Here is a 19,298-nt window from a genome sequence, read left to right on the forward strand (position 1 = left end):
TACTGTTGGGTTTTCCATGTTGCTGTGAGTAGTAGATCTGTGCCAGCACAGCGGGATAGGCCGACGAGTGATTCATGCTTCGTAAGGTTGGCTTTTTAGTGTTCATAGCAATGGTTATCAACTGTACCGCAGAAATGGAATGTAGTAAATCAAAGAAAATAGATATTGTGGTGGCAGCTGCAGAGAAGTATTTGGGTATATGAGATCGGATGTCAGAAGAGTTACAGGGTGTGTTGAGGGGTGGTTTCCCCTCCTCCCAGGCCGCTGGCATGGTGCAGGAACAGATTGGGTCAATGTAGTGAAAGGGGTAGTGAGTTTTTTCATGAATGTATGTGGCAGCAGTGTATGAGATTTTGCTGCAGAAGATTTATGAGATGTTTTGAGCATTGGTATTGTTTTTTAAATGGTGGCATATAGATGTAGCGTTGGTTTGTGATGCAATTTTCTTATTTTTCCCCCTTAATTTTTTTTTCAAATGTATCACAAATGTAACGTGATTGAAACACACACTGCCGTACAGTAGGTGGCGGCATGCACAAACGAAATGTGCGAACGTCATGGTACCGAAGAAGAAAAATAAGTCATCCTCATGTGTAGTTTTTGCAGATAATCTTCTTTATTAGCTATAGCTTTACAAACATAGCCTGAGTATCAGAAGCTTGAGACAGGCTTTTGATTTCCGCTGATCACCCATGTGGCAATTACCGTCAGATTCAGAGATGATGCCTGGTCTTAAGCAAAACACGTTTTGAGCGCATAACTAAATTAAGCAAACATTGTCACCATGGATGATGCAAGACACAGACAAATAAAAGTGTTGGATTGGAAGTTGGACTCCTCTGAACCACACTGTATCCAGGTGAAGACACAGATAATAAGTGTTGAATTGGAATTGGAACTACTCTGCTCCACACCTTATCCAGGTAAGGGTGTACAGTCAGTGGGTCTATGTCTAATTTGAGCTAAAAAACAACTTTAATTATCATTTGTTTTTATTAAAAAGACAGTAAAAGGAATGGAATTTGTCATTACTGTGACTATTTCATATTTCTAGGTAACAATAGTGACAGTTGTGCATGTTGTCCTACTGTAAGCGTGAGGCGATATATGTTTTGGATTTCACCAAACTGGTATGCAGGGTAAAGTTCACAGAGGTTGTGCTGTGCTCAGCATGTTATCAGACTTGATCTGTTATCCTGTTACTGCAGTGGGCTAAATCAGGGCCGCACAGTGTTTCTTGGTAGTCTCAAACAAAAATATACAACTCGCACACATGGTTATGAGCGTAAAAAAAGAAGACACCTGTACCATGTCAGATATAGAGTTGAAATGTATTACATTTTGAGTTTGCATTACAATATTACATTTATATATATCACAGAAGCCTGAATTGTAACAAAACCGTTTGACATAGAAACACCTGATTTTCTGCAATAAAAAAAAAATTATGTTGATTAATTATGAAAAATATGTATAATATTCCACCAATGAGGCCACGAGGTCATTTGACTGCAGGAAAGGTCGACTGAGAAGAATGTATATTTTGATTCATTATTGTTATTTTTAAAGTCGTTTTGACAACATTGTCAAAGGTCATTGATAATGTTTTCTGTCGCCCCCTTGTTTTAACCTTGAAGGTCAAATGTATTTTCAGTGGGAGTCACGACATGCGCTTTGTCTCAGAATTTCACTCACAGGCACCGAGATATGAAGATGACAAGGGCGATGCAATGGCAGTAATGGAAAATCACTTCTGAACTCTTGTGGGGGGCAACTTTTCCTGCTTGTCAAGTTGAGTATCTTTTCCAGAAGGATGTCTGGACCTGAAGGAGAGGTATGTGAAAGCTTCTTGCATTGACTGTGTGCTGTATGTCATCTAGATCTATTGTGGCAACCAATGACCTAGTTTATCAGACTCCCTCAAGAAAACAGAACATGGTTTGGGTATCTAGGTACAGTTGAAGTCAGAAGTTTACATACACTTAGGTTGGAGTCATTAAAACTCATTTTTCAACCACTCCACAACTTTCTTGTTAACAAACTAGTTTTGGCAAGTCGGTTAGGACATCTTCTTTGTGCATGACACAAGTAATTTTTCCAACAATTGTTTACAGACAGATTATTTAACTTATAATTCACTGTATCACAATTCCAGTGGGTCAGAAGTTTACATATACTAAGTTGACTGTGCCTTTAAACAGCTTGGAAACGCAAGTATACGCAAGTATAAACACCATGGGACCACGCAGCTGTCATACCGCTCAGGAAGGAGACGTGTTCTGTCTCCTAGAGATGAATGTAATTTGGTGCGAAAAGTGCAAATCAATCCCAGAACAAGAGCAAAGGACCTTGTGAAGATGCTGGACTAAACAGGTACAAAAGTATCTATATCCACAGGAAAACGAGTATTATATCGACATAACCTGAAAGGCCGCTCAGCAAGGAAGAAGCCACTGCTCCAAAACAGCCATTTAAAAAAGCCAGACTACGGTTTGCAACTGCACATGGGGACCAAGATTGTACTTTTTGGAGAAATGTCCTCTGGTCTGATGAAACAAAAATATATCTGTTTGGCCATAATGACCATTGTTAAGTTAGAGCTTGGTTGCAAATGGGTTCTCCAAATGGACAATGACCCCAAGCATACTTCCAAAGTTGTGGCAAAATGGCTTAAGGACAACAAAGTCAAGGTATTGGAGTGACCATCACATTCATCCAACTTATTGTGGGAAGCTTGTGGAAGGCTACCTGAAAAGTTTGACCCAAGTTAAACAATTTAAAGACAATGCTACCAAATACTAATTGAGAGTATGTAAACTTCTGACCCACTGGGAATGTGATGTATGAAATAAAAGCTGAAATAAATCATTCTCTCAACTATTATTCTGACATTTCACATTCTTAAAATAAGGTGGTGATCCTAACTGACCCAAGACAGGGAATTTTTACTAGGATTAAATGTCAGGAATTGTGAAAAACTGAGTTTAAATGTATTTGACTAAGGTGTATGTAAACTTCTGACTTCAACTGTAGGTAGCTACCAATAAAGGCTTCATTACGTGTTAATCAACAACTCACCCCCCCATATTTAATTCTAGTGTGTCTGAAGTCTGTTCAAGGCTCTTGGGATCTCCTTACGGATGGGTGTGGACACCCTTACGGATGAGCCCCTCCACCTCCATCCCATTCAGCAATAGTAGCTGTATCCTGATTCCTGGCACCAAGATGGATGCTTTGGCACAAATGCACTTCGCCACTATCGACTATGTCATATTTGCTCTTTTGTTGGCGTCGTCCATGGGCATAGGGCTGTACTATGCCCTGTCAGGGGGTCGGCAGCGCACCACTCAGGAGTTCCTGCTGGCGGACCGGAGCATGAGCTGCCTCCCTGTGTCTCTGTCACTAATCGCTACATTTCAATCAGCGGTGGCAATAGTGGGCGTGCCAGCGGAGATCTATACCCATGGCACTCAGTACTGGTTCATAGGCTGTGCTTACATCCTGGGGCTATTCATTCCAGCACACATTTTCATTCCTGTGTTCTACAGGTTGCATCTTACCAGCGCTTACCAGGTGTGTATTCTAGGCTATTCTCTCTGCAAGCTTACCAGGTGTGTATTCTAGGCTATTCTCTCTGCAAGCTTACCAGGTGTGTATTCTAGGCTATTCTCTCTGCAAGCTTACCAGGTGTGTATTCTAGGCTATTCTCTCTGCAAGCTTAGCTCTAGATGGAGAGAAATGTTTGGAATGAGAATATGTAGGCTAATACCAGTTGTATTGGTCTAGCTGTTATACTCTGCTAAGTCGTTTCCGTAGTTTTGGTTTCTGTCAGGGAAATAAGTGCTGAAAATACTGCTGTGTATATCACTTGGTGAAGGCATTTTTCTTTTCAGTATCTGGAACTGCGGTTCAACAAACCAGTGCGTATCTGTGGAACAGTTACCTTCATCTTTCAGACGGTAAGGTCCATACCAGATGCAATATTAAGACCAAAACAAGGAGAAGATGGTTGAATATCAGTTTTTCCTCTGATGACTACTGCGATCTCTTGCAGGTCATATATATGGCTGTTTGTGTGTACACTCCAGCCCTAGCACTCAATGCAGGTCAGTAATTCAGGCTGTTTGTGTGTACACAGGTCAGTAACTCAGGCACTTTTATGCTTTCGGGATTTCCAGACAGTGATGAGACTTTATGGGCGGTTTATTGCCGGTTTCCCAGACAAAGATGAAGTAGTACAGGACTAAAACTAATACTCAATGGACGTTCTCCATTAAAATAGCTTTTAGTCCAGGACTACTAGGCTTAATCTATGTCTGGGAAACTGTCCCTACAGGGTCTAACGCTCTTGGGGGGAAATAATAATAATAATAATGTTTTGGGACGACACCATTTCAGCTCCAGAAATTCTACTGTGCTTTGTGCCGTGAGTAGGTTATTTAGAATTGTGCAACATGTTGGAGTAAAGGTTGCTTAATTTTGTTTCACGCTTCCCCGTAGTTACTGGCTTTGATTTATGGGGAGCAGTGCTGGCCACTGGACTGGTGTGTACACTGTATACAACTCTGGTAAGTTGTTCAGTCATTTTCTCAGTTTGTAATGAAGCTGTTATTACACTATTATTACATAATTAAAAGACTTACACAAAACATTTGCCCATGAAAAGCTTTTTGATGTAATGTTGACATTATGAAATGTCATTCTGAAGTAAAATCTTTCTTTAAAATGTTTGATACCACATCAGCCATTATTAGCTTGAAGCCTATGTGTGGGTCGTTTCAGGAAACTAGACGTTCCTGATGTCACGCATCACTTCTTCATAGGAGAGGCAGTTGAAAGTGAACTTTTTGTGTACTTTTGGTGGCCTTAACTTCATGTTGGTTCGCAATCATAATATTGACAAAGTTCCAGTGATACTGTGCATTTTCATCGGCAGGTTTTCTTGTCATGGTCCTTAATTTATAAGCATAATATTTCTCCACACAGATATTATATATGGAATTATCGGGACATATTGTATAAAAATATAATATTGGTTCCAAAATAATATCCTATTGGTGAGCCAAATGCAGAGGGTCTTTTACTTATAAGGAATTCATATCATTTTACAAGGTCCCTGTAACACCTAAAGATTTTGCAATTGTTTTAGATGCCATTCCCTCAGGTGTTTCTTCATTATTCAGGAACGTGTCAAAACCTGACCCTCAGAACATACCGACGATTACCCCTGTTGACTCATCAGTAGGAAAGATTTGTTTTTCTTTTGGTCCAACAACAATAGAGCTTTACGAGCCTTGTTTCAGCAGGATGTTGGATCTATACCTTATGTCATGCCTTATTGAAATGGTTTTATTGATAATATCTGTTGGAAAAAAGTTAGGATGTTGCCACACTTGTTAACAAAATTAAGTTTATTTTATTTGTATTTTTTATTATTCATAAATATGATCTTGCCAACCACTATATGAAGAAAAACTTCCATTCAAATTTTACTTTTTGTAATGACCACCCAGAAACAGTGTTGCATCTTTTTTTTTAGCTTTGTATTCATGTAAGGAATCTGTGGCAAGACATCAGTAGATATATAATTGAACACATTTATGAAGATTTTACATTATTATGGAGAGATGTGCTAATTGGATTCTTTACCTACAATAGAAATAAGTTGAAACAATTTTATGATGTTCATTTCATCATCCTTTTGGCCAAATTTCATATTCACAAATGTAAATTTACAAACAAAACACCACATTTCTTACCTTACAAAAAGAAATTGAACTATATTTTAAGACAATTAAATACTCTGCCAACAAAATGCTGTTAGAATTATAAATGTATGTATGTCCCTTAAGGTCCTTGTGTAATGTGATATTGTACCCCCTAGCCCCGCCCCTAGTCCAGCCCCGCCCCTAGCCCAATTGTCCTTGGTATATTCTTTATATATCCTTGTGTTTCCCCAGGTACTTTTTGTATTGATTTGTTGTTAATAAAACAATATAAATAAATAAATAAGGAAAAATAATAATAATGTTGTTGTCCTTGCACCTAGGGTTGCACATTTTGGGGAATATTCAGAGGTGGAAACCTCCCGTGAGAATTAACGGGAATATATGGGAATTAATGGAAATATATGCAAATATTAATATAATTTAAATGTAGATGTTTTTTTGCATAGGATATATTTAACATATCATATAGAGACAGAAACATAAACCTTTTACCTTATCATAAGTAGACACACTTGCAAATGATTAAATCTTTTCAATAGAAAAAAAGATTTTGTTATGAATTGAACTTTAATTAAATTAGTTGACACTTCAGATGGGATGATTTCACTGAACAACAAAAGAATGGGAATATTGAATGATCCCCAATGATCCATCGCATCACCCAAAAACATTTTCAACATACGTAAATGGTGTAAAGTAAAGCTTTGGTTGTCTTCCTCTCAGGCTTCCATGTCTTCTCCCTGGACCTCCTCAATGTCCACCTCTTGAACATCAGACTCTGAGGCCTCATCTTCACTATCACTTTCCAACCTTGTTGAGGATGGCTCGTTGTCAGGCTCAAAAAGCCTGTTGCGTGCTTTGGCGTGTGTGTTCCCAAACAACGACCAGTTCCACTCTGAGGCGGCTGATGTGGGATGGGATTTGGAGGATGATGGAGGCAACAGGGGAAAGAGCCTCCACAAAGTCCCTTCCACCAGGTGGTTGTTGAGATATGTTGGCACGACTGCCATGTTGCATCTCCATCCCAAAGCCCTTGCTTGGAAGTGTACTTCCCCCGGACTGCCAAGAGCCTTGCCCTCATCCAGGCCAAGGTGGCGAGACACGGTAGTGATGACACCATAGGCCTTGTTGATCTCTGCACCAGACAGGATGCTCTTGCCAGCATACTTGGGGTCCAACATGGATGCTGTGGCGTGTATGGGCTTCAAGCAGAAGTCTTCACGCTTTTTGATGTATTTCAGAACTGCAGTTTCCCCTGCTTGGAGCAACAGTGAAGTGGGCAGGGCAGTACGGATTTCTTCTCTTACATCTGCAAGCTGAGTCTGAACATCAGAAAGGATGGCATTGTCTCCCTCAATCCGTGCAATGGCTACTGCTATAGGTTTCAGGAGTTTCAGGCTGCTTACCACTCTCTCCCAAAATACATCATCCAGGAGGATCCTCTTGATGGGGCTGTCCATATCAGCAGACTGTGATATGAACATTTCTTGGAGAGACTCCTTCCCCTCCAGGAGACTGTCAAACATGATGACAACACCACCTCAACGGGTGTTGCTGGGCAGCTTCAATGTGGTGCTCTTATTCTTCTCACTTTTCTTGGTGAGGTAGATTGCTGCTATAACTTGATGACTCCTCACTTACCTAACCATTTCCTTGGCTTTCTTGTAGAGTATATCCATTGTTTTCAGTGCCATGATGTCCCTGAGGAGCAGATTCAATGCATTAGCAGCACAGCCAATGGGTGTGATGTGAGGGTAGGACTCCTCCACTTTAGACCAAGCAGCCTTCATGTTCGCAGCATTGTCAGTGCAAATACCTTCTGTGTTCCAAGGTCATTGATTACTACCTTCAGCTCATCTACAATGTAGAGACCGGTGTGTCTGTTGTCCCATGTGTCTGTGCTCTTGTAGAATACTGGTTGAGGGGTGGAGATGATGTAGTTAGGGTTAGGGTTAAGGTTAATTATTCTTTGCCCACAAACATTCACCCACCCATCAGAGATGCTTGCAATACAGTCTGCTTTCTCTATGATTTGCTTGACCTTCACTTGAACTCTGTTGAACTCTGCATTCAGCAATTGAGTACATAAAGCGTGTCTGGTTGGAAGGGTGTATGTTGGGCAAAGAATATTCAGAAATCTCTTCCAATACACATTGCCTGTGAGCATCAGAGGTGAACCAGTTGCATACACAGCTCGAGCAAGACATTCATCAGCATTTCTCTGACTACGTTCCTCCGGCAGGGTAGCCTAGTGGTTAGAGCGTTGGACTAATAACCGGAAGGTTGCAAGTTCAAACCCCCGAGCTGACAAGGTACAAGTCTGTCGTTCTGCCCCTGAACAGGCAGTTAACCCACTGTTCCTAGGCCATCATTGAAAATAAGAATTTGTTCTTAACTGACTTGCCTAGTTAAATAAAGGTAAAATAAATCAAATTGAGTAAAAAAAAAACTTCTGATTCCAAGAGGACCATGACTGTTGCTATCGATATGGTTTCTGATTCATCATTTTCACTTCGAATAGAAGTAGAGGGACTTTTGTCAGAGGCTGCTTGTTGTGAGCACTGAGGGAACTTTATGAACTTGCCAGATGATTATGCATCTTTGTTGCATTCTTCACATGATTTGGCACAGTGTTTGCTAATATACACAGCTTTTCCTTCTATATTGGCTGCAGTGAAATGTCCCCACACATCAGATGGTGCCCTTGGCTTTTTCCTGTAAAGATTAGAAAAAGATGAGTAATAAAATAAATAGTACAATTCCATGTTCTAATAAATAGTTAAGCAGTTAGAGTAAAACCACTCCTTTGTAAGATAAATGTTTTAACATGAAACATGTATGGAAACAGGTGAAATAACACTCCTCAGTTAGCAGGCTCAAGCAAGCTAAAACCCACATGGTAGCAAAAACAAACTAGCAGAAATTGTTAACAAGTTAGGAATTATTTAAACACACTTTGCTGTTGGCTACTATTTACTAGTTAACAAAAAATCATGTTTGTCATATACGATATATTCACCCCAACCAGTATTGTAATCAAAACTTACCAGAAAGCATGTAGTCCTTGGCTCAGACAGTGTAGTAGTGTGGGCTCAATAGCATCTCATTAGTGTGCAAGATCTTGAATCAGCTGTACATGTGATGGAAGAATGCACTGTGCATGCAGAGGGTTGCAATTCCATTTAATTGGGGATATTTTAACCAAAATATGCCACAAGACCTAGAATTGCCTTATGTGTATCTCACAAAAAAGGTTCACTGTTATAAGCTAACTTTTTTGATGAACTTAAGCAAAATTCACAAAATTCCCTGGCTTCATTTCCATTGGAAAATTTCCCAGAAAGTTTCCGACCCTTTGCAACCCTACTTGCACCACACTGCCAGGTCTCTGACCTCTCTATAGGTTGTCTCATCGATGTTGATGATCAGGCCTACCATTGTTGTGTCATCAGCAAACTTAATGAGGGTGTTGGAGTCGTGTTTGGGCACGCAGTCATGGGTGAACAGGGAGTACAGGAGTGGACTAAGAAGGCACCCCTGAGGGACCCCAGTGTTGAAGATCAGTGTAGCAGATGTGTTGTTGCCTACCCTTACAACCTGGGGGCCTGTCAGGAAGTCCAGGATCCAGTTGCAGAGGGAGGTGTTTAGTCCCAGGGTCCTTAGCTTAGTGATGAGCTTCGTGGGCACTATGGTGTTGAATGCTGAGCTGTAGTCAATGAACAGCATTCTTACATAGGTGTTCCTTTCGTCCAGGTGGGAAAGGGCAGTGTTGAGTGCAATAGAGATTGCGTCATCTGTGGCTCTGTTGGGGCGGTATGTGAATTGGAGTGGGTCTAGGGTTTCCGGCATGTGTGAGCCATGACCAGCCTTTCAAAGCACTTCATGGCTACTGACATGAGTGCTACTGGGCGGTAATCATTTAGGGAAGTTACTTTCACTTTCTTGGGCACAGGGACTATGGTGGTCTGCTTGAAACATGTTGGTATTCGAGACTCAGACAGGGAGAAGTTGAAAATGTCAGTGAAGACACTTACCAGTTGGTCCGCGCATGCTTTGAGTACACTTCCTGGTAATCCGTCTAGCCCCGCGGCTTTGTGAATGTTGACCTGTTTAAAGGTCTTGCTCACATCGGCTACAAAGTGCGTGATCACACAGTCGTCCGGAACAACTGGTGCTCTCATGCATGCTTCAGTGTTGCTTGCCTCGAAGCGAGCATAAAAGACATTTCGCTTGTCTGGTTCACTCGCGTCACTGGGCAGCTCACAACTGGGTTTCCCTTTGTAGTTCGTAATATTTTACCACATCCGACGAGCGTCAGAGCCAGTGTAGTAGGATTCAATCTTAGTCCTGTATTGACTCTTTGCTTGTTTGATGGTTCGTCTGAGGGCATAGTGGGATTTCTTATATACTGACAACTCTCTGAGTTTACCAACGCCCAGAGCACACTCTGGCACTCCAGATTAAATTTACGAACACACTCGTAGTATAAACCATCCATTAGTCTTGAAATCTTTGGTTGTTTTGTACATCTGAATCCTTAAAGAGATTAGAGGGTGTGAACAATGCTGAATGGGTGTAGACAAAGAAGAGGTTTCCAGTACGTTTACCAAAACATTCCAGGGCTATTTTCTCAAAAGTGAGGTTACAAGTTTATCAACTTTCAAAGCATAATTACTTTCCCATTGTTCCCTAACTGTAGTGTATGATATACCATTTTCTATTTCAGACTCTCAACTTTTATCCAATGTAAAAAATAAAAAATAAAACAATTTTGCAACATAAGGCCGAATCGAGACGGTCGGTCACATATGATAATAGGCTCTGTGATTGGGTCTCTGTGTTGTGCCTGGTCCTAACAGGGAGGCCTGAAGGCAGTGATCTGGACAGATGTCTTCCAGACAATAGTGATGTTTGCTGGCCAACTAGCGGTCATCGTGGTGGGGGTCCAGCAGACTGGGGGGGTGGCAGAGGTCTGGAGGAAGGTCTCAGAGGGGAACCGCATCTCCGGCATAGAGTGAGTGGGTCTGGTCACTATATTCACGTATTCAAGCGATGACTGGCAACCTAGTTTAAAGTTGGGTTTTGAGGACATCTTAAATCCCATGTTCCAATTCCATTGTTCCAGTTCTAATATTCCAATTAGATGTTCCCACTCTTTACATGTCTGCTCTCCAGCCTGAACCCTGACCCTACAGTGGAGTACACGTTCTGGACCCTGGGGGTGGGGGGAGTCTTCCTGATGTTGTCACTGTATGGGGTCAACCAGGCCCAGGTCCAGAGATACCTCAGTGCCAAGACCGAGAGGGACGCCGTCATGTAAGACCACAGAGATACATCAGTTAGAGATTGAGAGACAGATAAGGTGCATGTATTGTGTTTTGTAACTTATTATACTATTACCATGTTATTAGCACTTTATTTTAAGCATGCAAGTTATGTTAGAATAAGTGTTGTTTTCCTGCTCTGGTGGATTGTGACCCCTCTATGTTTTCTGCAGGTCTTGCTACATGGTGTTTCCCTCTCTACAGTTAGCTCTAGCTCTGAGCTGTGTCATGGGGCTTGTCATGTTTGCACGCTACTGTGGGGAGGACCATTTCCACAATCTAGGTGTCTTATCAAAAAATGAGGTGTGTGTGTTATTTATTATGGTAATCTGGAGTGCATCATTACAGTATTACAGTATTATAGTATTACAGTATTATAGTATTATAGTAATAGTATTATAGTATTACAGTATTACAGTATTATAGTATTACAGTATTACAGTATTATAGTATTACAGTATTACAGTATTATAGTATTACAGTATTACAGTATTATAGTTGGTGGATGAAGTAATATGCCACTTAGCAGTCAGTAGCAGTTGCTTTTATCCAAAATGACCTACAGTACAGTGAGTGCATACCTTTGTATTATGTATATGATCCCCAGTGGGAATTGAACCAACAACCCTGGTGTTGCTATTGCCATACTCTAACCGACAGTACCACCAACCAGTATGTGCTCTCTTCACAGATGGTGTTGTACTTTGTGATGGACATGCTGCAGGGTCTACCTGGCCTGTCTGGACTGTTTATCTCCTGCCTGTTTAGTGCAGCTCTCAGGTATATCAATATTTCTAACACCCTTTTTCCAACAGATGACAAAAGGCTTTACAGGAAACCCAGCCTAGACCTCCAGAACAAGCAGAAGCACAGTGACCGAGGGGTGGTTTGGTGTTGTGACTGAGTTTCATGTCTGTCTCCACAGCACCATCTCATCAGCCTTTAACTCTCTGGCTACAGTGACCATGGAGGATCTGATCAAACCACACTGCCCCTCCATGACAGAGGCCAGGGCCACCCTGCTCTCCAAGGGACTGGGTACGTTGAGATATCCTGGGCCCTGTCCATAGCCCCTACCCTCTAGGTCCATAGCCCCTACCCTCTAGGTCCATAGCCCCTACCCTCTAGGTTCATAGCCCTTACCTTCTAGGTCCTACCCTCTATCCTCTACATCCTAGCTTCTACCCTCTATGTCCATAGCCCCTACCCTCTAGGTCCATAGCCCCTACCCTCTAGGTCCATAGCCCCTACCCTCTAGGTCCATATCCCCTACCCTCTAGGTCCATAGCCCCTCTAGGTCCATTGTCCCTAACCTCTATCCCCTACCCTCTAGGTTCATAGCCCTTACCCTCTAGGTCCTACCCTCTATCCTCTACATCCTAGCCCCTACCCTCTAGCCCCTACCCTCTAGGTCCATAGTCCCTACCCTCTAGGTCCTAGCCCCTACCCTCTAGGTCCATAGCCCCTACCCTCTAGGTCCTAGCCTCTAGCCCCTACCTTCTAGGTCCATAGCCCCTACCCCATAGGTCCATAGCCCCTACCCCCTAGGTCCATATCCCCTACCCACTAGGTCCATATCCCCTACCCTCTAGGTCCATATCCCCTACCCTCTAGGTCCATATCCCCTACCCTCTAGGTCCATATCCCCTACCCTCTAGGTTCATATCCCCTACCCTCTATGTCCTACCCCCTATCCTCTACATCCTAGCCCCTTCCCTCTAGGTCCATAGCCCCTTCCCTCTAGGTCCTAGGCACTTCATGTCGATCAGATCAAGTGCCTAGTGGGTAGTGGTTGTGTAGATCCAATTAAGTGGATTGGGAGTAGGGGCCAGAGGTTGAGTAGATCAGATTCAGTCTCGGGGTTAGGCCCTAGGAGTTAGGGGCTAAAGGTTGTTTCTGTACGGGCCCTGCTTACTGTTGAGTGCATCTTTTAACTTATTTGTAAGTTTTACATAATGCCTTTCTCACTTTACCTGTGAGAGCATGCTTCCTAACACAATACAGCACTCATCGCATTCTAAAGAGTAACATGTTCCGTTTCTGATCCAGCATGTTCATATGGACTGCTGTGTCTGGCCATGGCCTATCTCACCCACTTGATGAGTGATTCCGTTTTGCAGGTAAGCACACAGATGCATCTGCCTCGTCCCTTTGCGGATTTCATTTTCAAATAGTTCAAATAAAAAATATTCTGACATGTTTGTGTTTATTTCAATTCAAGACTGCTTTCAAAATATTTGGAATGGTTGGTGGTCCTCTTCTGGGTGTCTTCTCTCTCGGGTTGTTCTTTCCTTGGGCGAACTCTACCGTAAGTACTGATGTGTTAATGTGATCCCTGCGGGAATCAAACCTACTGTCACGCCCTTACCAACTGAACCACACAGGACCCAGTAGAAAGCATTACTTTTCCTCTGCTTTTGTTTTGCAAGGCCGGGCTACTGTAAAACCACTTAGTGAACACTGCTGGTGTCAAAAAGGCTTAATAAATACATTTGATGTACTGTTTCTCCAGGGTGCCCTGGTAGGGTTGGGGTCAGGCCTGACGATGGCCTTCTGGGTGGGCATTGGGAGCATCGTAACCAGTACCTCTGGGGGTCTTGCTGCTGTGTCTCAGTTCAACTGTACTGCTGTACAACTCTCAGGGAACATCACCACAGCCATGGGGACAGCACTCATCAGTACTGCAATGCCCACCGTTACACACAGGTATGAAACAAAGATCAACAGAATCAATACCGTAACTATTAATCCATCGTAACGGAAATTTGTATTTTTGTGGTCTGTTCGTAATTTAATTCCCAAACTCCCCGGAGATCAATCAGAAAGTATTTAACTTAGTTACTCATAGATGCAAATTTTGTGAATACAATTAGTGATTTTTATAATAACTGCCTTTAAATTTTTCTTTAGCCGACCAATGGGTCTGCAGAGGTTCTACTCCTTGTCCTTCATGTGGTACAGTGCTCTCAACTCCTTCACTGTGGTGATCACAGGGTTGGTTGTTAGCTTTCTCACAGGTACAGATTCATTAACATTTGTTATTTAGCATTCCAGAGCAAAACATGCATTCAGATCGCTCAAACTTCCACAGATTATCCTACAGGAAGAAGTGAAGTTAATCTAATTGGTTGGCTTTTATCTTTCATTTAAGGACCAATGAAAGCGGAGGAGGTGACCCCAGGCACTTTGTATCCCCTGTTGGGCAACATGCTGTTCTTCGTACCAGATAAACTCAAACAGAAGCTGTGCTGCGTCACCCCACTGGGGCATGGGGTAAGACAACAGAGCACAGGGGCTCAGCACACTCACAGTTCAGGATTGTATTCGTTAGTGCAAACCATAGCAAAACGTTTTGCAACAAAAATATGCATTTATTATTGGACACGGTCAGGTAGACTCCAGGGCTGCATTCAGCAGGGCACAACGTTCGGAAATAAATATGTTATGTAGAACAAGGAATCAGTTCCATGCAGGACATTTCTGTCGGCAACGTTCCACAATGTTTTCTTCCTGAGCTGATGCATTCCTATAACACACCACTAAAGGGGGCCCTGTCCACATACTCAGGATGGAATTCAATCATTCATTGCCGATAGTAAGATTCCCACAATGCACTTTCAGGAAGTGTGTAAAACAGCTAATAAATTCACACACTTTTGAAAGTGCATTGTGGGAAAACCCACCTTCTTCAATGATTGAACTCTTATATTATGACTAGCAACACTGTGTGTGAGGGTCCTTTTAACAAAGCTATGTGCTATCGTATCAAGGTTACAAAACATTGTCTATTATCTTTTTTTTTGTGTGTAGCCAACCATCCAGGAATGTCCACCTGCTCAACACGAGAGAAATGGTCAGGCCGTCTACACAGAGGAGGGCTTGTTAGAAGAAAGCTTTGCCTCTCCTCTTCTAACCTCCCACACACCTGTTGTGGAACATGAGACCGCTCTGTGATGGACAGACTCTTCCACAACCACGTTATATCACGGTCCTCTGGGCAGTGAAATGGGCCACACACTGTATCATGTCAGAGTGTTTTTCACAGAGGTTCTGTTCTGAGGAGATGATGCTCTGAGAGGAGAAGTGTTGTTGGGAGGTATTGTGCTCTGCTATGGCTGACCCTGTAAAACAACACATTTCACTGCACCTATCCGGTGTATGAACATATTTCTCTGTAATCCAAGTGACTGTGGATTAAAAATGCACTGATACTGTACATGTCTAGCGTGCATGATGCCTGAACAAGACCAAAGAAACCTACAGTATTACTGAAATCAACGATAAACCCAAGACCATGTTAATGTATACTTCCGGAGACGATCAGATTTGAATGGACCATTTGTTTTGCTGCAAGGTATAAAACGATGTCACGATCGTCGTATTGAGGAGACCAAAGCGCAGCGTGAATACATCATTTTAATGAATGACGAAAAAACACAAAGTACACTAAAGAAAATAACGAAACTAATGTGACCGCGATCGAAACTGAATGCTAACATGCAACATCACATAGACAATAACCCACCAACCACAATACAAAACAGGCTACCTAAATATGGTTCCCAATCAGAGACAACGACAAACACCTGCCACTGATTGAGAACCATATCAGGCCAAAACACATAGAAATAGACAAACTAGACATACAACATAGAATGCCCACTCATATCACACCCTGACCAAACAAAACATAGAAACAAGCAAATCATGGTCAGAGTGTGACAAACGAAGACATATAACTCCTGAGGAAACACAGAGAACTACTTGAGTACTGCTGGTTATCGCTGTGTGCCCAGTCAATGAGAAAATAGCTTTCTGTTATTTGTGGAACTGAGTACTTGTTCTTTCAATAATGTGTTCCAGTGGGCGACTTTGTCATGTTGGTCTGGTGTGTAAGTAGGTATGGCAACAAAATATGTTCAAACGATACTTGAGACATTTTCAGTGTTTCGAAAATGAGAAAATAAACATTTTTAAAAGTATTTCAGGTTTCACAGTCCTTACTTTGAAACAGTCTTTATTTGGTAATGAGTTCACTCATAGCTGTAGTGTAAACAGTTGGTAATGAGTTCACTCATAGCTGTAGTGTAAACAGTTGGTAATGAGTTCACTCATAGCTTTAGTGTAAACAGTTGGTAAGGAGTTCACTCATAGCTGTAGTGTAAACAGTTGGTAATGAGTTCACTCATAGCTGTAGTGTAAACAGTTGGTATTGAGTTTGTTCATTCATTAGGTTGGCAGAGGAGGGCAGTGCCCCTGAATACCCAGTGAGTAGGACACTCCAAGGTGGGTAGAGACACGGATGTGATGAAGTTGGTAGAGATGCCTGAGGAGGAGAGGAAGCCTGCCCGCTTGAAGGTACGGTACAGGGGACAGTCATAGAACTGGAGGTCCCCAGGAGACTCTGTAGTAGGCACGGCCACAGCATCCTCCGAGACCTGGCCAACCAAAGGCAACAGGGATGTGATATGAGCTCTCACAATAAAAACAGGAAGACAGTCCAGGACAAATATGTGAACAATGCTACATCCACTGTATGAAGAACGGTGGGTAAGACGCTGAAGTGATATTCAGTGGATTGGATGGTGAAATGAGAAGGTGAGCCCTCTACCTGGCAGGGTAGGAAGTGTATCTCAGGCACAGGGCAGTGTTTGATGTTGTGCTGAAGCTCCTGCAGGGTGTGAGAGACAGGGTCCCAGCTGGCTCCGTCAAGGTACAGCCCATACACCAACACGCCCTCATCTGGTGGAGCTGGGCCCTAGGACAAAGATGGTGTAACAAATCACACCGTGGATCTAACGTATAATGTTAGAGGGATAGTTCACCCAGATTACAATGTCAGATGGTTCCTGACCCTGGAAATAGCAGCAGACCATCTGATTAATATTGTCTTTTGGGTGCGCTGTCCCTTTAATTGCTACCAACTGTTTCTAGATTGGTATTACTAAGTTATATAGCCAGGGAAACTTTTAGCTAGTGTAGTTACCTCAAAAAGGAGTTTAGTTTTGTCTGCCACTTTGCTCCAGTTGCTGGAGCTCTCATCCATGGGTTGAACATGATAGGTGAAAGACAGAGAGTCTACAGGCACGTTCTTCTGTCGAGCACTGTTCTGGAGAACAGCTGTCAGAAAACCTACAGGGAAGATTCATGAACTATTTCAATCAAAAACGCCTCTTTCAGAATATTACAGAAATTGGTATATTATTTGAATTTCGAAACTCAAATTTGTAAGCCAAAGACAAATGTCCCTTTCACTAAAGATTGATAATGAAGTTTTGAACTTCAAGCAGTGTCTCTCTTATGGCTGTTATTTTAGGTATTTTATTCTGGCTGTTATGTACAGTACCTTGTGGAAAGAAGAACCCAGAGAGCCAGTAGGAGCGAGGCTTCCTGTTCTTGAGGCTCTGCTGCAGGTCAGTCTTAGGTGGACGGTTCAGAGAGTAGACTCCTCCACTAATAATAGGTATCCTGAATACATAGAGGGTATATACAAGGAATATTAGGGGATAGGAACATAAGTAACTTATATATTTTTTCCATTCACCATGAATAAATGAAGATGCCCATGACATAATCATGAAGGTTTATATTGATTAATGTTTAAACAATACAAGCTTTAAGTATATGTATGTCAACTTCGTTCATGTTTTCTACTTTTCTATAAGGTTGATCTTGATGTTGTCTGCCCAGGCTCTGAAGAACCACACTCTCTGTTCCAGGTCCTGGATCCAAGAACCCAGAGCCATGCACGACTCGTACGAGCAGTGCTACCAAGGCAACAACAAAAGACAGAAAGATGACTTCTTGTCCAAGTTGAATCAATTGCTTTTCATTGCTTTGTTTATTTAGACTCTAGAGGATAATGACACCTTGGGCTTGGAGGAACATTTCAAAATGTCAAAACTGACGAGAAGCATGGAATTGTGTTAAAACATCAGGGTAGATTGTGTGCAGTGAGAGCTGAGCTGTGGAGAGTGTTTTACTTCAGGGTTGAGCAAACTAGAGCCCATTCAATGCAGCCCGCGGGAGGTTTGAGTAAAAATAAGAAGGAAACGGAGGGCCCGCAAAAAACAAATCTGTGCGGCCCTCCATTGAATTTCAAAATCCTGATGTGGCCCTTAAGCCAAAAAGTTTGCCCACCCCTGGTTTACTGATATACTGTACCTTACAGTCTGATGTGAGCAGGGCAGTGTAGACCTACCTTCCAGTCTGATGGTACGATCATGGTGAGCAGGGCAGTGTAGACCTACCTTCCAGTCTGATGGTACGATCATGGTGAGCAGTGCAGTGTAGACCTACCTTCCAGTCTGATGGTACGATCATGGTGAGCAGGGCAGTGTAGACCTACCTTCCAGTCTGATGGTACGATCATGGTGAGCAGTGCAGTGTAGACCTACCTTCCAGTCTGATGGTACGATCATGGTGAGCAGGGCAGTGTAGACCTACCTTCCAGTCTGATGGTACGATCATGGTGAGCAGGGCAGTGTAGACCTACCTTCCAGTCTGATGGTACGATCATGGTGAGCAGGGCAGTGTAGACCTACCTTCCAGTCTGATGGTACGATCATGGTGAGCAGGGCAGTGTAGACCTACCTTCCAGTCTGATGGTACGATCATGGTGAGCAGGGCAGTGTAGACCTACCTTCCAGTCTGATGGTACGATCATGGTGAGCAGGGCAGTGTAGACCTCCTCCAGAGCCTCACTCATCAGCACCTCTCCTCTGATAGAGGCAGAGAAGGAAAGGAGGCTGGAGCGCACCACACAGAGGAGGTAGTTAAACCGGTCAATCTCCTGTCGCAGGATCACCAGCAGGGCAGAGGAGGCCGAGGCTGTGCATCTCTCACCTTCAGAGTACATACACGGATGCATACAGACACACAAGGCGGCTTTCAGTAAGAACTATGAACAAAAATGGACACAGATAGATATATAGAATCTCTCAATGTCCCTCTCACTAACTCTCACTCTTAGAGGAGTCAAAATAAGAGAAGGTACAACCTGTGAAAAATGATTTCCTTTTCAGACAATACATTTATTCTAATCTATTCGTAGCCCTTTACACTTTTACCCATATACAGGTTGATAAAAATGGCTGATAAGTGACTAAATTGGAACGCAGTGGGTGTACAGTAACATGCTATAAATGACGTCAGAGCTCTGCACTTCACAGCTCTGTATGGGTTTTGACTGACAGACGTTCTGAACTTGAGCACCACACGTGACTAGAAGTTGCCCCCATCCCTC

At 42.6% G+C, this 19,298-nt stretch overlaps 2 protein-coding genes across 7 annotated transcripts in view; one reads left to right on the forward strand and one right to left on the reverse strand.

Moving 5' to 3' along the window:
* The first annotated feature begins 576 nt into the window (after positions 1-576).
* Positions 577-16,035, forward strand: slc5a6b (solute carrier family 5 member 6). Of its 6 annotated transcripts, none has more exons than XM_031787784.1 (17): positions 577-923; positions 1,684-1,834; positions 3,099-3,573; positions 3,894-3,959; positions 4,055-4,106; positions 4,501-4,568; positions 10,589-10,743; positions 10,905-11,045; positions 11,227-11,356; positions 11,745-11,833; positions 11,979-12,091; positions 13,103-13,173; positions 13,275-13,361; positions 13,566-13,759; positions 13,964-14,070; positions 14,205-14,326; positions 14,864-16,035. In XM_031787784.1, exons 3-17 carry the CDS (start codon positions 3,163-3,165, stop codon positions 15,005-15,007), a joined length of 1,950 nt encoding a protein of 649 aa, XP_031643644.1. In that variant the 5' UTR covers positions 577-923; positions 1,684-1,834; positions 3,099-3,162; the 3' UTR covers positions 15,008-16,035. The 6 variants fall into 6 exon arrangements, with proteins under 6 accessions (XP_031643644.1, XP_031643646.1, XP_031643645.1 ...); XM_031787786.1 differs by having other exon boundaries at positions 1,655-1,834; positions 14,864-16,003; XM_031787785.1 differs by having other exon boundaries at positions 3,110-3,573; positions 14,864-16,003.
* The window catches only part of LOC109904605 (dynein heavy chain 6, axonemal), a 62,347-nt gene continuing 58,541 nt past the window's right edge, over positions 15,493-19,298 (reverse strand). The window contains exons 74-79 of the mRNA XM_031787596.1: positions 18,696-18,898; positions 17,708-17,820; positions 17,400-17,521; positions 17,040-17,185; positions 16,665-16,811; positions 15,493-16,491 (exon numbers count right to left, since the gene is read on the reverse strand). Of these exons, the coding sequence (XP_031643456.1) occupies positions 16,276-16,491; positions 16,665-16,811; positions 17,040-17,185; positions 17,400-17,521; positions 17,708-17,820; positions 18,696-18,898 (947 nt within the window). The 3' untranslated portion in view covers positions 15,493-16,275. The remainder of the gene's footprint in view (positions 16,492-16,664; positions 16,812-17,039; positions 17,186-17,399; positions 17,522-17,707; positions 17,821-18,695; positions 18,899-19,298) is intronic.

This window comes from Oncorhynchus kisutch, linkage group LG14 (assembly GCF_002021735.2).
Source record: "Oncorhynchus kisutch isolate 150728-3 linkage group LG14, Okis_V2, whole genome shotgun sequence".
In the NCBI taxonomy this organism is placed as follows: domain Eukaryota; kingdom Metazoa; phylum Chordata; class Actinopteri; order Salmoniformes; family Salmonidae; genus Oncorhynchus; species Oncorhynchus kisutch.

Excerpts from the sequence above, each read along its gene's own strand:
- slc5a6b (XM_031787784.1), top strand. The coding sequence starts at position 3,163 with ATGAGCCCCTCCACCTCCATCCCATTCAGCAATAGTAGCTGTATCCTG. Across the intron at positions 11,046-11,226 it reads ACCGAGAGGGACGCCGTCAT|GTCTTGCTACATGGTGTTTC; the intron begins GTAAGACCACAG and ends TGTTTTCTGCAG. Across the intron at positions 14,327-14,863 it reads TCACCCCACTGGGGCATGGG|CCAACCATCCAGGAATGTCC; the intron begins GTAAGACAACAG and ends TTTTGTGTGTAG.